A 20,609-nucleotide genomic window follows, 5' to 3' on the forward strand; every position below is an offset into this window, starting at 1 on the left:
GGCAACGCGGTGCGGTAACTTTTAAAATATGAGAAATGTAGAGCACAAAGAAGGGGGCATTAATCTAGGTCTGATAAAATCTGTAGGGATGAAGCAAAGTTTTCCATAAAAGTTGAAAGACAATATACAGTTATGATGACAATACTTTGCCTTATTTGAGCAAAAACAAAAGAGAGAGAGAGAGAAAGAGAGAGAAATTCCTTTCAAATAAGATACGAAACATGTAAGAACAATTTTGGGCATAAAAGGAGTTTCCAGACTGAACACGAATTTAACATTCAGTCATACTGAATAAAGGTATACACCAGTCACTCAGAGAAAAAAAAAAAAATTTTTTTTTTTTTTTTTTTAAAATATAGCCATGGACTCAGTTCTATACATACCTGTTGTCCAGAAGATGGTAATGTGGTTCTAACAAGAGAGGCTGAGAGGCTAGTAAATGGACTCCTAGCTAAGCAGGTACAAATTTTCTGCTAAAACTCACTTGTATTACCAAGACTGAGAGAAGGGATGCATGCAGACATATGGTTGTTTCTACCACATTATCTTATTTAAATTCTACTGATGACCAAAAGAGGCGTGAGTGACAGACCACAGGTAAGTAGCATATATACTACAATAATAAATATTACAATAAATAACTTATGTATTAAGTTATTAATACATAATTACTATTAAGTTACTATTAAGTAACGTATAGATACTACAATAATGATTACAATACATAACTTATGTGTTCTGAAATGTAAAAAATGTCTGAAATGTGTGAAATTTTTTTTTTTAAAGATTTTATTTATTTACTTGACAGAAAGAGATTACAAGTAGGCAGAGAGACAGGCAGAGAGAGAGAGGGTTGCAGGCCCCCTGTTGAGTAGAGAGCCCAATGCGGGGCTCGATCCCAGGACCCTGAGATCATGACCTGAGCCGAAGGCAGAGGCTTAACCCACTGAGCCACCCAGGCGCCCCTGAAATGTGTGAAATTTTGAGAGATTGTCTACAAAAATTAGTTTGAGATTCACAGCTTAAAAAATAAAACTTCTAAGTAAACTTCCTTTCAGTGACCCAAGAAAGGGCAGAGAGTCTGATGTGGGGCTCGATAGCAGGACCCTGAGACCATGACCTAAGCCGAAGGCAGAGGGTTAACCCACTGAGCCACCCAGGGGCAGCAAGAAAGGACTATTTTTTTCTTTTTTAATTGGTAAAATAATTCAAAATGAATCACTAGTATAGCATTTTGATAGGAAACCTTATTCCTCAAACCTGAAAAATTTTAAACTTATTTGGAAATACATAACAACTGATACTTGAATTCTAAATTCCTTTTTGTTTACCTCTTAAAATCAAAACTTCTTTTTTAAAGTTATATCTAGGCAATTCATGTATCAGGTAAGTGTTAATTACAAGAAAAATTATAAAATTCTGTTAGTCTTGTTTGGAAAAAAAAAAAGGGTTCAACGGAGGCATAATCTCATCTAGAAAATAAGAAATCCATGGGAATATGGGAGGTGTAGCATCCAACATGACAGAAACAGGCTTATGAAGAATACAAAAAGAGGTTTATTTTCTCACAGCTGTGGCAAGAATAGTGAGCTTAGACACTGCATACCTGCATAAGATATGTAGAAAGATTGAAAGAGACAGTTATTTAGGTGGTTAGTTTCACATCTATTTCAAAGTCAAATCATGGAGGTGGAAAAACAGTGGATAGAGTGAGAAAAGCATCTTCAAAGGAAAGGGAGAAAATGGAGTGCCAAGTTCCTTCTCTAATCTCTTCTAGTTCTATGAAATTAAACAACTTGAACAGCCTCGAGGATTTACTTTTCCTTATCTCTTTCTTCCATTTCAGAATGTGTTCTGCTTGACTTCTGGATTGTGCAAAGTGAAATCATGTATATAAAAGGGCTTGCTTGCCCCAAGAAGTGCAATTACACGTGTAAAATGCTAGACACAGGAGTGGCTGATGACAGCGGCGGTTTCTGCTTCTTTGGTGAGATATTTTTATTGTTAAAATACATAAAGCTGGCAAAAAAATAGTCAACAAATACTTACTGAATATCAGCTACGTGATAGGCACTAAGTTCCTAAATAGTTGTATGAGAGGTGATCAAAGAAGAGGAGGAGGAAGGAAATTTTAAAGCAAAGCAGTCATACCTGCTTGAGAACAGAGGCTTTAAATCTGAGTCCTCTTTCTTAACATTCCAGATACCTTCTTTTCTGTGAGTATAAAATTATTTAAGTCATCATTATAATATCACAATGTCTACTGATTGCTTTGGCGATCTAGCATTTCATTGTAAAGGCGCATCTAAGCCGAGTGCTTCAGAACTATCTCTTGCTCATAGTGCATAGCAGGCCATTTAATCAACTGGCCAGTAACAATACCCAAGGCCCAAGATAGACTAAGGAGTATTCTCTCTACACCTGCCCTTAGACCCTACTTGTAGTACTACAATGACTACTGCTTGAGATTTCCCTCCTCCACCCTTCAGAGTTACAAAAAGACCACATTCCCTGACATTTTTAAGAACTCTTCATCTAAACAACAGAATCCCTTCTGTCTACATGGAAGAAATGCAGATGGCCACACCTCAGGTCACAAGCACTCCAAATGACCGTGAATAGCCAGCCAGCATCTGCCCACTGAGCAGCAGTTGAGAACCTCTTGTTAAGAGACTTTCTATTCAGAAAGTGGCCTATGACTGGCTGTGTTGGCATCACTTGGGAAATTGCTAGAAATACAGAATACAGGCCCTGCTCTTAATCAGAACCTGCATTTTAACAAGATCCCTGAGTGTTCTCAAATATATTGAAGTTTCAGGAACATGGAGGAAGACACCTAGCTTAAAAAAAAAAAAAACGCAAAAAAAACACAACTGTTTTGGGTAAGGAAGAGATTATAAGTCATTGTGAAATGCCAAATTTAAATAGAGTATGATACATGGTTTTGGAAGGTTCTTAATGTATAGAAACGTTCCTATGAAATAGCCACTCTCTCATAATTCCTTGATACAAATTTTAGGTTATTAATATGTACCATGATATGTTAAGAAACCTATTTTTTAGAGAAAATGGAAAATGACAATGGAAAATGGACGTTTCTCTTGCCTGGGACTATAAACATTTTTGGAACACAGGCCTCAGTGAATGATGGACAACAATGCTCCATCTAGTGTTATTCTCTGCAACATTCAGGCATAAGGACCCATTGTCTGGAAAAGGACCTGTTACCGTTTTGAATGTCAAGTATGGTAGGTCTAGTCAATTCCAACAAGGTTGATATTTTTGTTTTAGCACAGAGTACAAAAAGTTTCTCTGCACTAATGATTCACTAAGTCTCACTAAGTTTCCCTGAGGTTGAAACCTACGATTTTCACTATATCAAGGTGAATAAACCATTCACAGAAGTGGTGAGGAGGAAAAAAAGCAAAAAACAAAACTGAAACAAAAACAAGAACAACAACAACAGAAAAACCAGGAAGGGGCAAAAGATGAAGTATTTCAGTTGATGGTTGAAATTACAGGAAAATCTGTCACTTTCCTGAGGTTACTGTAAGAAATTACCACAAACTAGTTGGCTTAAAACAAGAGAAATTCATTGTCTAACAATTCCGGAAGTCAAAAGTCAGACGTCAACAGGCCGACAAGATATGGAAGCAACCCAAAAGTCCATCCATATTTGAATAGATAAAGGAAATGGGGTATATCTACACTAGACTCTTACTCAGGCATACAAAAAGAATGAAATCTTGCCATTTGTAACAACATGGATGCACCTACAGGGTATAATGCTAAGCGAAATAAGTCAGATAGAGAAACACAAAAACCATGTGATTTCAATCATATGTGGAATTTAAGAAACAAAACAAAAAAACAAAAGGGACCAAAACCAAAAAGAAAAACAAAAAACCCAGACTCTTAAATACAGGGAAAAAACTGGTAGTCGCCAGAAGGGAGGTGGTGGGGGGTGGGGGGTAAAGTACATTATGGGGATTAAGAGTTAATTGTTGAGCACTGAGAAATGTTATAAAATTGTTGAATTATTATACTGTATACCTGAAAGTAACAGGACACTGTAATTATACTTGCATTTAAAAATGAAATTAAAAAAAATGAAAGATACCACCTTCCTCCAACAAAAAAATCAACAGGCCAAAATTATGGTGTCTGTAGAGTTGAGCTCCTTCCAGAGGCCCTAGGAGAGAGTGTGTTCCTTGCCTCTTCTTGTCTCTCATGGCTGCTGGCCTTCATTGACTGACGGCTGCATCTTTCCAATCTTCAAAGCCAGCATATTCAGATCTCTCACTACTTTGTGCTCACACAGCCACCTCTCTACATGTATGTCAAATAAGGACACATGTGAATACATTTAGGTTCCACCAGAATAAATCATGATAAGCTCACCATCTTAAGATCCTTAACTTAATCACACATGCAAAGACTCTTCTTTATAAGGTAACACGTACAGTTTTCAGGGATTAGGACCTACTATCTTTGGGCTATGTTTCAGCCTACTACCTGCATTTTCCACATAAAAACTGATTAAAGGGACGCCTGGGTGGCTCAGTTGGTTAGATGGCTGCCTTCGGCTCAGGTCATGATCCTGGCGTCCTGGGATCAAGTCCCATATTGGGCTCCTTGCTCGGCAGGGAGCCTGCTTCTCCCTCTGCCTCTGCCTACCTCTCTGCCTACTTGTGATCTTTCTCTCTCTGTCCCTCTCTCTCTGACAAATAAATAAATAAAATCTTTAAAAAAAAAACTGATTAAAGACTATGTCATATGTTTGGTTTGTGAACAGCCATATATTAATAGGTAACATTTTTAGGAAGAACAGGGAGGGGCACAATTGTAGCTGTTCTCATGACTATTATTTTATTTGACCCTCATAACAACTTGGGGGAGGGAATATGGTGTGTCTACTTAAATAATGAGAACACGGAGGTATCAAGAATAGTGTGTAAGATGTGATTTGAAGCTGGTGTATTTTTTCTGTCTCTATTTCAACTTGGCAACTTTCTTATTATCCATGATACCTACATTTGTGCTTCTTAGCACTCATGTTTTCTGTATGTCTAAGGGGGAGAATAATTTGAATTGCCTAAGTAATTATTTCAAAATATTTCTAACACTCTGTGAATTTGCACACTCACTAGAAATAAACTCTAACATAATGTTTTTAATCGACTTTAAAAAAAAACAATATTTTCCCACCTCAAATATAGATTGAAAGAGGAAACCTTTAAACCACAAGAGACTCTTAATCTCAGGAAACAAACTGAGGGTTGCTGGAGGGGAGGGGGTGGAAGGGATGGGGTAGCTGGACGATGGACATTGGGGAGGGTATGTGCAATGGTGAGTGCTGTGAATTGTGTAAGGCTAATGATTCAGACCTGTACCCCTGAAATAAATAATACATTATATGTTAATAAAAAATAAAAATAATCTTGGTAGATCACCCGATAGCTATGCATGTTGTACTTCTTTACAACATGTATTAGAGCCCAGCCTAGTTTGACGTTCAACTTTTTAAAAACACTCCTAGAAAATTCTGAGAAGCTCTAAGCAAACCCAAAGACAATGTACAGTCACTAAGGTGACTAATTGAAATATTAATATAATTAATATTATTAATATTAATATTAATATAATTGAAATATTAATAGCCACCTTCTTGGAATTTATCTTGACTTTAATAGTTAAACATTATTAACTCAGAGCTTTGTGTTGTTTCTACAGAGTAAGAACTTACAAACTTAGAATCCTGAAGCTGGAATTTAAGGAACTGTAAGAATCACTTGATCAAAACCCCTTCCTTTAACCAATAACCCTCAAGAAAGTTGTGATTTCTTCAAAGCAACACAGTGAGTAAGCTTGAGATGCTGGTGGAAACTTCACTCAGCAACAAGCCCAAGTGAAGTATTTTTCTTATTGCTTCCTTCCTCCCTTCTCCCCTCCCCTCCTCTCTTTCTTTTTTCCTTGGTGGTTTTAACTTTCATGCTTTTGTTCTCTTTCGGTGCAGCATGTCAGTAATCAAAGTACAACAGCGTGTCTTCCAGCCTCACATGTAAAATACAGGATAACAAGTTTTAGTGATTTCTAATCAATATGAGGTCTTCTGATTCTCTATGATTTTCAATGTCATCACAAGTTTGATTTCAGGGATACTTCTCATAATTTCAGTGACTTTCATTCCTATGTATTATGGACAGTGACCCATCCTTTATAATTTATATAAATATAAGCTATGTAAGCAATATTTATTATTCACTCATCAAATAACCTATCAAGTTCTTACTATGTTTCATCAAATATACAGAGAATCTAATGTTAAAAAAGATAATGTTCCTGTTCTTATACTTTAAAAAAAACAAATGTACATTTAGTTAATAATACTGTACTGTGGAGCACTGGGTGTGGTGCATAAACAATGAATTTTGGAACACTAAAAAATAAAATAATACTGTACTGTGCACATAAAATTTGTTTAAAAGATAAATTACATGATGTGTGTGTGTGTGTGTGTGTGTGTGTTTTAACAGACTTTATTTTTCAGAGCAGTTTTAATTTCACATCAAAACTAGAGGAAGGTATTGAGATTTCCTATATACTCCCTGATTCCACTTGTGCATAGCCTCTCCCCACCAGAGTGGCACCTTTGTTACAACTGCTGAACCTACACTGATACATCATTATCATTCAAAGTTCATAATTTACATTAGGGTTCACTCTTGTGTTATAAATTTTATGGGTGGACAAATGTATAACGAAATGTATCTGTAACAGTATCATGAAGAGCATTCCATGCTTAGTGATCTCCTGTCCTCCGCCTGTTCATCTCTGTTCTCCTCTCTAACTCCTGGTCTAACAACCACAGATCTTTTCACAGTATCCATAATTTTGCCTTTTCCAGAATGCCACATATTTGGAATCATATAGCATGTACCCTGTTCAGACTGGCTTTTTTCATTTAGTAATATGTGCTTACGTTTCCTTTGTGTCTTTTCACAGCTTGGTAGTCATGTCGTGCTGAGTAATATTCCACTGTCTGGATTATATTAGTTTATTAATAGATCAGTCTGTCAAAGGAAGGTTGCGTCCAGGTTTTGGTGTTTTGAATAAACCTACTATAAACATCCATGTACAAGTTTTTATGTTGATGTGAGTTTTCAATTCTTTTGATAAATATCAAGGATGTGATAGTTGGATCATATGTAGGAGTATGTTTGATTTTGTGAGAATCTGCCGAACTGTCTTCTAAAATGGTTACCATTTTGCATTTCCAACACATCAAGTGTTTTTACAAATAAAAAAAAAAAAGAAGAAAAAAGAAAGAAAGTAGAGAATGACCATGAACAAGGAAATCAATGAATTATGTAATATAATTCAAGAAATGTTAACTGTTATAAAGAAAATCAAGATGAGGGGTCAGAGATTTTTCTATTATTCATGGATTTTAGAGCAAAGCTTAAATTGTCTTAAATTGTAGCCTTATACTTTTGATTCAGATGCAGTACAAATAAATTTGTTACTTTGTTGTTAAAACAATGGTCTATTCTGGACACATCATTACTTTCTAAAATGAAGCTATATAATGATGGTCTCAGAAAATAGTCATTTACCATACCACTTTTCCCCCAAAGAATAATTCCTATAAAATTAATATTTACATATCCAAATTATTAAGAGAATAAAGAACCCGATCCCATTGTGTTCAGAGTTAAAAATTCAAGTGAGCTTTTCTGATGTTTTAAAAGTTATCAGAGAGGGGCGCCAGGGTGGCTCAGTGGGTTAAAGCCTCTGCCTTTCACTCAGGTCATGATCCCAGGGTCCTGGGATCGAGCCCCGCATCGGGCTCTCTGCCTGGCAGGGAGCCTGCTTCCTCCTCTCTCTCTCTGCCTGCCTCTCTGCCTACTTGTGATCTCTGCCTGTCAAATAAATAAATAAAATCTTAAAAGTTATCAGAGGCATAGCTATCCCATGTAGTAATTCTGAAGATAATACTAACACAAAACCTACAAACTCATGTCATATGCATTTCCATTATGTATTAATTGGGATATTGTGTGTATATTAGTAATTTTTGAGTCATTACTTAGATTTCTTTCTTCTCCTTGTCAATAATTCCATCTTCACAAACTTCTTTAAATGGATTCCCCTTGGGGCACCTGGGTGGCTCAGTGGGTTAAAGCCTCTACCTTCGGCTCAGGTCGATCCCAGGATCCTGGCATCTAGCCCCACATCTGGCTCTCTGCTCAGCAGGGGGTCCGCTTCCCTTCCTCTCTCTCCGCCTGCCTTTCTGCCTTTCTCTGTCTGTCAAATAAATAATAAAATAAAAATCTTTAAAAAATAAATAAATGGATTTCCCTCACAAATTTCCTTTTCTCACACCTCTAACTAGTTGCAGCTTCCTAGCCCTTGGATATCCCAGTCTATGTTCTTGAGTAAAGACTACTTAACATGTTAAGTTGTCATAGAAGGGATAAACCCCATTTCAAGTTTGGACATAAAGGCTGGGTAGGCACATAGCTTCCAGGAATGATGTTGGATCCATGATGCACAAAGGAGGTGGTAATGGAGAGAAGGAGGGGCAGAGAAGCAAATACAACATAATAATGTATCTCTGGCAATTAAAAACAAAGCAGTTCTACCGTTTCCTTCCAGGCACAGAGATAGAGAAGATCATTTACCTGGTGTTCTAGGACTAAAGTTTCCCTAGTGCCATTTTTACTGAAAATTTGAATATAGCAAGTAAATATAAAATGAGAAGAGTGAAGATACTTAATATGTTTGGAATGAGGGTGGAATTATTTGCAAGGGAGCATTGCTAACAAAAATATGGTGATGCAAAAACATTGTGCATGACTTGGGATCTGAAATGATTAAAATTACTTACAGGCTCTGATCTGAGGGAAAGTAAGGAAATGAGTGAGGATAACAGGGAGTGATAGATGTATTCAGTGGCTTTCTGGATACATTGTATGAGTCTAATATCTACTCACTTTTTTGCAATGAACTTTTCTTCCCTGTGGGAAATCCATCTGTTTTCAATAGGGCAGAAATGTGACTCATTCACAGCCAAATAAAGCACCCTTCCCTTGGCCATGGTGAGTGTCCCAGGCATGTGATTAATTCAGAATCTTCTTTGGAATTTTTCTGCTGGTACAGTCTGAAAGGACTGTCTCATTTGGCTATTGTTTCTAAACTGGTAGGATGTTAATCACATGGTTCTTGGCCTTCTCATCTGCCATATGGATAGAGATATTTTGAGAGATGGAATGAGACTATCTAAAAATTAGAGAAGTAGAGTAGTATCTTACTTTAGTGTTTTTATTTAAGAGAAATATGGAATTGCATGTTTAGAACCATTTTGTAAGCAAATATTTATTGGGGCATAGCATTGCTTGCTGATGAACTCATTTTACCTCAGAACCCAGTGATTGCAATTATAATGACAACGATAGTTTCCACATGTTAAGAGCTAAATATGTGCTAAATGTCTTACATGCATTGTTTTTTCATTTATAAAATTAATATTCTGAGGTATATAAAAACACAATGTTTATTTATAAAAAATGAAATTAAGAAATCAAACTTTCTGCTTTACTTGAAACATGAGAGAGAACATCAGCTATTCCCCTATCAGAAAACAGAAACAGCGACCCAGTTCCTTCCACGGGCACAAGTCACACGATTTCAACACAGAATGATTTCTAAAATTGCATACTATTTTAGATGTAGGCATATAGCCAACATTCTGATACAGCAAATTAGTTGGCAGAATTAATTGATTTTAACAGTAAATAAAATAAAATTTAAGGTAGATTGTAATCTCCCATAAGGCAGTACTTTTGGCTTACCTCTGAAATGCTGAGTAAGAATTATATGTCCTTGCAAAGCAGAAAGATCACTGATGTATTTGTATCTGACAAAATTTTCAGATTTTTCCGTGTATTATGCTTTGGCTTTATTAGTTTGGCTGCCCCAATGTCTTCCTGTGACACATACCTACAGTATTGATCTGGATGCTAAAAACACATACGTGATTTGCAAGTAAGCTGGCGTGAAATTTGACTCAGCTACAAGCATAAATTAACTGCTTTCTTCACGCCAATAAATAGCTAATAATCTTTCTTTTAAAAATATTTATTTATTTATTAGAGAGCGAGAGAGCGAGAGAGAGAGCATGCATGTGCAGGGGAAGGGGCAGAGGGGGAAGATCTTAATCAGACTCCATGCTGAGAGCAAAGCCCAACATGGGGCTCGATTTCATGACCCTGAGCTGAAATCGAGAGTCTGACACTTAACTGAGTGAGACACCCAGGCACCCCTAATCTTTCACCTGCAAGGGAATATTTGCAATATCAGGCTTTTTTTTTTCCCTTTTTATTTTTTTTTTTTTTTAAGATTTGATTTACTTGTTTGACAGAGAGACAGACAGTGAGAAAGGGAACACAAGCAGGGGGAGTGGGAGAGGGAGAAGCAGGCTTCCCAATGAGCAGGGAGCCTGATGTGGGGATCGAAACCAGGACTCTAGCATCATGACCTGAGCTGAAGGCAGACGCTTAATGACTGAGCCATGCAGGAGCCCCAATATCAAGCTTTTTTTAATGTTTGCTTTTTTGGTTGTGAATAGCTATAAATTTGAATCCTTTCCTTTCTCTCAAAAGTCACCTCCCCAATAAAGCATTCAATGAGGGTACTGCCCTCATCTGCACCCTTACAGTATTTTATTGAAAAATTATTTCAATCTGTTTATTATGATTATTTATGTAATTTTCATAATTATTAATGTGTCTTATATTATGTGCAAAAATGATATTATTAAATTCTGTTTTTTTTTTAAAGATCTTATTTATTTATTTTTTGGGGGGAGAGAAAGCATGAGTGGGAAGGGGCAGAGGGAGAGAGAGAGAATCTCAAGCTCAAGCAGCCTCCAAGCTGAGCACAGAGCCTAAGGACTTTGAGACCATGACCTGAGACAAAATCAAGAGTCACTTGATTAAGACACTTAGCTGACTGAGCCTCCCGGTGCCTCTTAAATTCTGTTCTGTATGTTCCTTGTTGACAAATATTATTTTGTATTATTTAAATTGGTAATATTTATATCCTTTAAAAATCCAGCACAATGTTGGGACAATGTTAGGAATTAAGATGTTTATTCTAGAAATGAATATATAAATAAATCTCATATGTGCTTCTAAATAAACAATATTAGAGTACTTCTATAGGCAGATCTTTATGTAATAAAATGTTTGCTCTTTCCCTGTCAAAAAATGCCTAAGACTTGCACCTAATAAAATGTTCCCTCCTTGCCGTTTCTTTTTTCTTTTCTTTTCTTTCTTTCTTTCTTTTTTTTTTTTTTTTTAATGCCTAAGAAGTTTACCTAAGCCATTGATGGTGGATTGGTTTGAAAAGTATCAAATTCATATCACCTAGAACCTCAGAATGTGACCTTATTTGGAAAGAGGATCTTTGCACATATAATTAAGTAAAAACCAAGTTACAGGGGCGCTTGGGTAGCTCAGTGGGTTAAAGCCTCTGCCTTTGGCTCAGGTCATGATCCTAGGGTCCTGGAATCAAGCCCAGCATCAGGCTCTGTGCTTAGCAGGGAGCCTGCTTGCTCCTCTCTTTCTGCCTGCTTCTCGGCCTATTTGTGGTCTCCGTCTGTCAAATAAATAAACAAAATCTTAAAAAACAAACAAAAAAACAAGTTATACTGGATTAGGGTGGGTCCTAAATTCAGTAACTGGTGTCTGTACAAGAAGAGGAGAGAACACACATCGAGAAGGCCATGTGAATACAAGAAAGTGAGATTCTTGACAAGCCAAAGAATGTCAAGGATTGCCTGGAGGCACCGGAAACTAGAAAGAGGCAACGCAGGATTATTCCCTATAATCTTCAGAAGGAACACTGCCCTGCTGGCACTTTGATTTTAGACTTCTGGCCTTCAAAAGCATGAAAGAGTAAACTTTCATTGTTTTAAGCCAGCCAGTTAGTGGTCCTTTATTACAGGAGCCGGGACTTAATGTGGATGGGAAAACTTTACCTACTGGGTGCGCAACGAGCCACAATAATCAGTTCACCCCAATTTCTCAGAACCCAGCACTTAAAAAAGGCAGACCAGCAGGAATCAAGTGAAAGACTCTAATGGAATTACTTAAAAACATTTCAGGCATGTCCTGGACTCAGAATATATTGGACTCAAACTTCACACCTATCCATCTGAAGACAGCCATGAGGGCCCGCTTTCAGAATGATGACCCTGAAGGATGCTGTCACATTATGAAATAACCCATCAGCTTCACTTGAGTGTGTTTACTGAGGCAGGAAGATGGAATAATTTATTTTACAGAGATTTACAGTCATAGAGATGAACCAAAATGTGTTTTCTTCTTAAAATTTACTAGAGATTTCTCTAGAGCAGTGGTTACTGACCTTTACTATTTTTGTCTCAGCCACAGACTCCCTCTGAGAATCTAAACCCTCTCCTCTGAAAAATACACATATGTATCTACACTGTTTTTTGTTACTTATAATTTCAGGGTGGTCAGAGAATCTCTGATATCAATCTTTACATTTTATGGGATCTCTAAGCATCTCTACTATAGAGAATAGTAAATTAGGGAAAGCAACTTCAGTTTCCAAATTTTGGGATATCGTCCAATGTTTATTCAACTCATTTAACTTCCTGGTACTAAGAACAGACCAAAGTGTGGTCTTAATTTCTTCTCACTGCACAGAGTCCTGGCCCTATGTTCCTTTTGTGTGCCAAAAATGTGAATTACAGTATTTTAGAGATGGTAGGATTCTAACTTCAAAAGTCAGCATCTAACTGAGGAAATAATCCAGAGAAAAGCAAAGTTAAAGTCACATTATAAGGATAGGTAAGATGCCATTAAAACACACAAGATATTGTAACATACACACCTGCATAACTGAATGGTCTGTCATTGATACTTAGTATTCAAAACCCTTGTGGTGGTCTGCCATTTACTTAAACTGGTTATCATGGACTTTAAACCTTTATTAAGAAAAGTTGTTAATACACAGGCTACCAAATTTTGGAAAGCTGCTTCCACAATGTGAATGTTATCCATAGCGTTAAACCCGTATCTCTGAGGAAAAACTAAAGCAAACAAATTAGAAATAAAACAGACAAATCCTCTCCATTTTTAAAGTTCATTATAGCTCCAGTGAAGACATGACTTAGTCTTTGCTAATCAGACATGATCCCTGTGATATCTATAGAGATACAGAAATTAGTTACATGAGAAAACAGGGTAGATGTTATCCATTGTCTGATGCTCAAGGGATAGGGCTGTATGATACCAGAGCCTGCAGGGATGGGGGCATCAAGCTGGCTGGCAGTTTCCTGCTGTTGGCAAAGGTAGCCTTTGCCTTAAGAAAACCAGCTCTGGGGTGTATTGTGGTTATTCCTGAAGCTCAGTCTAAAAGCTTTCTATCCAGTTCTCCTAACAACTTTCTGTGATCTCTGTATGACCTAATAAATCCTTTTCTTCTCATCAGAGAATTCTTTTTGTCACAGCTGGGAACAGCAACTGATACACTGCATCGAAAAACACACAGTCTATTCCTCATATTCCTGGAAATGTCAATGGCTACTTGGAATTACTGGGAAATCTACAGATCGGTCAGTGACTTGACCTGTGACAAGAATTTTCTGCCAGCACTTAAAACAAGAACAATAAAACCAAACATAAAAAGAGATTAAGTCAGTTATTAGTAGAAGCTAGAGGAATTGCATTAGTATTTCAGAGTCAGGTTAAACCATACAATCCATGCAATAAGTAGATGAGCAAAAGAATTGAGAGACTAAAAAGAAAAAAAAAAAAAGAAGCTAATTGTGAGAAGGAAAGCCTGACACTGAGACAGAGTAGTGTTGACAAATTTCTGAAAAAGGAGGCTGAGTTTTTTTGTTTCTTTGTTTTATTTTTTTGGTGCAAATTTTTATATTTGTTCCAACCACATAATAACCAAATATAAAATAAGCAATTGAATGCCAAAAATGGATTGTATGCCTTAATACCTATTCTTCTTAAGCTATTAGATAAAACAGAAGAGGAAGGGAAACTTCCAAATTCACTCTACGAGGCCAACATTACTGTCAAAATCAGATAAAGACACTACAAAAAAACAAAGCTATAAGCCAATATCTCTGAAGAACACAGATGCAAAAATCCTCAACAAAATATTAGCAAACAGGGACACCTGGGTGGCTCAGTTCATTAAGGAATCTGCCTTCAGCTCAGGCCATGGTCCTAGGGTTCTGGGATTGAGTCCCACATTGGGTTCCCTGCTCTGCAGGAAGCCTGCTTCTCCCTCTGCCTGCTGCTCCCCCTGCTTGTGCACTCTCTCTCTCTCTCTCTGACAAATAAATAAAATCTTTAAAAAATATTAGCAAACAATTCAAAAACACATTAAAATCTCATTTACCACAATAGAGTGGAATTTATTCCAGGAGTGCAAGAGTGGTTCAATACTCACAAATCAGTCAATGTGATATGTTCCATTAACAAGAGGAAGGATAAAAACTATGTGATCATCTCAACAGATGCAGAAAAAGCATTTGACAAAGTACAATATACATTTATGATAAAAATCCTCAGCAAAGCACATTTAGCAGGGAAATAACTCAACATAATAAAGACCATAATGAAAAACCACCTAGTATTATACTCAAAGGTGAAAAACTGAGAGCTCTTCCTCTAAGATCAGAAATGAGACAATGATGTCCATTCTCACTACTTTTATTCAACATAGTACTTGAAGTCCTAGCTGCAACAATCAGACAAGAACAAGAAATAAAAAGACATCCAGACTGGTAAGGAAAAAGCCAAACTGTCACTATTTGCAGAATAACACAATATTACATATAGAAAACCCTAAAGGGGCGCCTGGGTGGCTCGGTGGTTTGGGCCGCTGCCTTCGGCTCAGGTCATGATCTCAGGGTCTTGGGATCGAGTCCCGCGTCCGGCTCTCTGCTCTGAAGGGAGCCTGCTTCCCTCTCACTCTCTCTGCCTGCCTCTCTGCCTACTTGTGATCTCTCTCTGGCAAATAAATAAATAAAATCTTTAAAAAAAAAAAAAAAAGAAAACCCTAAAGACTAAAAAATTTCTAAAACTGTTAAGTGAATTCAGTAAGGTCATAGGATATAAAATCAAAGTACAGAAGTCTGTTGTGTTTCCATACACTAATAATGAAGCAGAAGGAAGAAATTAAGAAAACAATCCCATTTATAATTTCATCAAAAAGAATAAAATATCTAGGATTAATTTAACCGAGAAGGTGAAAGACCTATACTCAGTACACTATAAGACCCTGATGAAAGAAACTGAAAATGATACAAAAGAATGCAAAGACTTACCATGTTCATGGACTGCAAGAATTAATATTGTTAAAATGCCCATAATACCCAAAGCAATGTACAGGTTTAATGTAATCCCTATCAAAATACCAATAACTTTTTTTCACAAAGCTCGAACAAATAACCTAAAATATATGTGGAACCACAAAAAACTTTATAGTCAAAACAATCTTGAGAAAGAAGAACAGGGCTGGAAGTATTACAGTCCCAGATTTCAAGACACACTACAAAACTATCATAAACAAAACAGCATGGTATCAGCAGAAAAACAGACACATGAGTCAATGGAACAGAATTCAAGGGTCCAGAAATAAACCCATTTCTATATGGTTGATTAATCTATGACAATGGACTCAAGAATATACAATGAGGAAAAGACAGTTTTTTCAATAAATAGTGTTGGGAAAGCTGGACAGCTACATGCAAAAGAATAAAACTGGACCAGTTTCTTAAACCATACACAAAAATAAATTAAAAACTAGGAAAAAACATGTCTCTTAGACATCACCCCTAGCAACATGTTTATGGGCATGTCTCCTCTGGCAAGGAAACCAATCCAAAAGTAAGCTACTGGGACTACATCAAAATAAAAAGCTTTTACACAGCAAAGGAAACCATCAAGAAAATAAAAAGGTAACCTACTGAATGGAAGAAGAAAGTTCCAAAGCTAGAACTACCATGTGACCCAATAATTACACTATGGATTATTTACCCAAAGAAAATGAAAACACAAATTTGAAAAGATATATGCACTTCTATGTTTATTGTACCATTATCTACAATAGCAACCTAAGTGTCCATTGATAGATGAATGGATAAAGAAAACGTGGTATTCATATATAATAGAATATTACTCAGCCACGAAAAGGAATGCGACCTTTCCATTTGTGACAACATGGATGAACCTAGAGCATATTGTGCTAAGTGAAGTAAGTCAGAGAAATCAAATACCATATGATTTTCCATTTATGGAGAATCTAAAAACACATAAACAAATGAACAAACAAACAAAAACAGACTCTTAAATACAGAGAACAAACTGGGGGTTGCCAGAGGGGAGGCGGATGGGGGAAAGGATGAAATAGATGAAACAAGTAAGAGGTACAAACTTCCAGTTACAAAATAAATTAAGTCATGGAGATAAAATGTACAGCATAGGGAATGTAAGTCAATAATATTGTAACAGTTGTGTGATGACGGATGATGACCAATTATCACACTGAGCACTGAGGAATGTAGAGAATTGCAGAATCATGGTGTCACATGCGGAAACTAATAAAATGTTGCACATCAGTTACACTTCTATAATGAAAATAAATAATTTAAGGTAGCCATACTAGAATTCCTATAAATCAAAGCAAAACAAAGCAGAGACAGATTAGGAAATTACGAGAAAGCTGGTGATATATCACTATAAAATCAAATTTTACATTGTAGGAAATCTAACATTGTATAAAATTATACACTGAAAACACAGGATATACAGGAAGACAATGACTGGGAAAGACTCCTTACCATGGAACTTTGTAATCATAGCATTAAGAACATAATGATGATATCAATAAAAACATAGCCATAATATGATATTTCTCATTTTTTCCCAAATACCATAGTCAATCATTTGCAGTCTTACAGTTAAGATTTAGTATTTCATCCTCTGAGATGAAGATCCTAAAGGGTATTTCTTCTAATAAAGCACTTTATCACAAAAATTAAAACCTAAGGCATACTTTTCACTAATTTCTTCTTTTAATGCAGGAGCAAAGTCCTAACAGAATCTTCTATACTCACAGCTCAGTCAGATATCTTGGTGCACTGAAAAGCAATTTTTTTAAAATGTTTTGAAGGCACCTAACTGCCACTATCAACACTAAAGGGAAGTTCTTCTGTATATTTTCCTATTCCCTTGGATTTGTAAAGAGTTCTCTAAAATGTAATAAGGTTCCCCCCTGACTGCTTCAAACCTTAACATGTTAGGAAAAAATTACACATAAACCAAAACAATTTTAAAAACTTTACTGGCATCATTCCACTATTAATTCCTACTGTGGTGATTCTGTTCCAAGAAATACACTGTGGGGGAACAGATTTGACTTGCATGTTCCATGGAAGAGAAAATAAGCAGAAAAGCAGAGGGTGATAACTCGAAACTTTCTGCCTCACACCGCATTTGCTTTTTAAAAGGTCAGAGTCTTTTTCCCACTCCAAGGGACAGCTTAAATCTTAAATCTCTCTCCTCTACCCATCTCCCGCATCCCCGCTTTCTCCCACTCTAAAACAAAACAAAACAAAACAAAACAAAACAATACCACTCAAAAGAATAACCCATTAAAGAAATTCAACTACAAGAGAATCATCGGAAAGCGGTTTAAAATCTCTTTGCATTCTTTGCACATGCACATCTGATAGACCATTTTAATGTCATAATTAGAGTCCTGATGATAAATGTTTGATACCAAAACATTCGTAAAGTCTATTTTTTAAACTTGATATCAAAGTGGAAACCATTTAAGGAATAATGTGAATAATGAGGTTTATCTATTGTTTAAATGTCTTAAAAAATAAAAAGAAGGTATGGACAAATGAAGGAATTAGAGAAGGAAAAAGAAAGTAGGAAAGTCTAAAGTGATTGACTTGGGATTCAAAATAAACATAATTAGTCCGCTCCCCCTCTCCCAATCCCACCTCCCCCCAGCAACCATTGGGGAGGGGAGGCGAACCATAAGAGACTATGGACTCTGAAAAACAACCTGAGGGTTTTGAAGGGTCAGGGGTGGGAGGTTGGGGGAACAGGTGGTGGGTAATGGGGAGGGCACGTTTTGCATGGAGCACTGGGTGTTGTGCAAAAAGAATGAATACTGTTACGCTGAAAAAATAAATAAAATGGAAAAAAAAAAAAAAAAAGAAAAAAAAAAAAAACATAATTAGTGAGACTGGTTCAAGGAAAATGTATCATTAATTAGGCATGGTTTAATAGTCCTAAGTAACTAACTGCATTCAAGAAAAAAGGTGGAAATAGAAATGTGGTGGAGGAATTATAGGAAATAAAGTAGTCATGTAACAAGACAAAGAAAATATGTATTTTGTAGGGTTCTCTGAATTTAAAGGTTATAATGAAAGCTGTTCCAGCTTATTTCTGTTCACTCTACATTACTTTAAGATAATCCTAAATAAATTTTTCATTCTAGTTTGGCTCTTCCTAGCATGAGGTCAATTTCTAGTTAGCCTTCTTCTTCGGCTCCTGTAATGTCATTGGGTAGACAGATGAATTTATGAAGAAAAATATTTTTTAATATTAGCCCAAGTAAAGTATAATTAAATGGGAAAATGAACTAGAGAGATATGAACTAATAACACTATCAAGTATATAAAAGTGGGATTATCTACTCTTTGAAATTCTCAACATTGCAATTACTTTCCATTGGTACATAACGGAAGACAAAATTGGCATGTGATCAATCTTCCAAAAGCTGTAGCAAGTCTATAAGTGGGTTTGCATCTATGCTTTGATTTATGTATAGAATTTGCCTGAAATATATCTTACCTCATTCTGGAGATCTCGGATCATTTTGCTCTTTCTTTCCATGTCAGTCTTTAAAAAATTAATCTGAAAATGAATGGAATATTATATAAGCACATTTCAGATTCATTCCTATGGCTTTTATCGATTTATTTTCATGGTTTTTTGAAGCATAATACAATGATTATCTCTTTATCGACAAACATTGCCAAAGAGCAAAGGATTAAAATTTTCATTAACCAAACTTTCATAACCAATTCATACATATATGCATTGATTATAAAAAGGCGCTTCTCATGTACAAAAAGATTTTTTTTTTTAAATTGAGGAACCATGCATATTATCACTGTAATTCCCTTATCTACTAAAACTCAAGTTAAAAAATGTGTTTAAAAAAAAGAAAAAAAGGCCAAACAGCAACAACAAAAGGCTAGATTCTAGGGTTGGGCCTAGAAATCTCCATTCATAAAACACTGTGCAGGTAATTTTGACCTATAGCAGGTTGGAAAGAATTGGGCTATTGATTATTCCTGGTCATTAAAGCACAGAATGTTATAATACTGTACCAAAGAAACCATGTTTCCTTCTGAATTTGTTATTGTTGGAATCTTGGGTCAGTTGTTCAAACTATGCTTATACAAACATAGCACCTTTGCTGTTTGAATATATCTGCCTAAGTATTTTGAAAAAAAAAATTCAGTATAGCATAGTTGTTAAAATCTGAAACTTTATAGTCAGTGAGAGTTCACTCTGATAAAAAGTACCTTTCTCATAGTGGATAAAACATTTAATTTCTCCAATTTTTAATTTCCTGGTAGTCAAATTTTTTTTTTAAAGATTTTATTTATTAATTTTGACAGAGAGAGATCACAAGTAGGCAGAGAGGCAGGCAGAGAGAGTGAGAGGGAAGCAGGCTCCCTTCAGTGCAGAGAGCCCGACGTGGGACTCGATCCCAGGACCCTGAGATCATGACCTGAGCCGAAGGCAGCGGCTTAAACCACTGAGCCACCCAGGCGCCCACATTTTTTAAAGTAAAAGGAAACAGATGAAATTAATTTTACTAAAATGTTTTATTTAATTCAACATACTCAAAAATATTAATTTGACATGTAATGGATTACTGATACAATTGACATTATTTTTTACAATATATTATTAAAATCCACTGTGTGTTTTACACTAATAGCATATCTCAATTTAGCCTAGCCATTTTATAATGCTCAATAGCCTTACGTAGCTAGTGTTTATGTATACTGGACAACACAGGCTTTGAGGATCCCTGGAATGATACAAAAGAGACTGGGAAGGTGGGTTATCTCTGGAGATACACTGAATCAGAGGAATTCAAGTTTAGGAGTAAAATGAATTTCACCATATATTGGATTGAAAAAAAAATAGTTCTAAAACATTTCAAACATAAACCAAAGACCAAAAAGTAATATGTTAAAAATCCTCTGAGCCCAAACCTAAGAATAAAGAAATGTAAATATTTTGTCCAATTTTCTTCAGAGCTTGTGAAAAAAAAAAAAAAAGTTACACCTACTGTTAAAGCCCCACCTAATTTTTCTTCCTTCACTCTCCAGAAATTATTGTGTATGAGTCTTGTGCATGTTTTCCTACGTTTTGCTTTCTGTGTATTGTGTAAATCCTTGTAACAAACATTAACATCCCCTCTTTTCTGGCTTGTATAGAGGTCCTTAAACCATT

The 20,609-nt window shown here is 36.0% G+C and overlaps 1 protein-coding gene across 3 annotated transcripts in view; it reads right to left on the reverse strand.

Moving 5' to 3' along the window:
* Positions 1 to 20,609, reverse strand: part of LUZP2 (leucine zipper protein 2) — a 511,483-nt gene that overhangs the window by 240,672 nt on the left and 250,202 nt on the right. For all 3 annotated transcript variants that reach the window (XM_046017873.1, XM_046017871.1, XM_046017872.1), the window contains exon 5: positions 18,927 to 18,989. In XM_046017873.1, the coding sequence (XP_045873829.1) occupies positions 18,927 to 18,989 (63 nt within the window). The remainder of the gene's footprint in view (positions 1 to 18,926; positions 18,990 to 20,609) is intronic.

Source organism: Meles meles, chromosome 8, assembly GCF_922984935.1.
Source record: "Meles meles chromosome 8, mMelMel3.1 paternal haplotype, whole genome shotgun sequence".
NCBI classification, from domain to species: Eukaryota; Metazoa; Chordata; class Mammalia; order Carnivora; family Mustelidae; genus Meles; species Meles meles.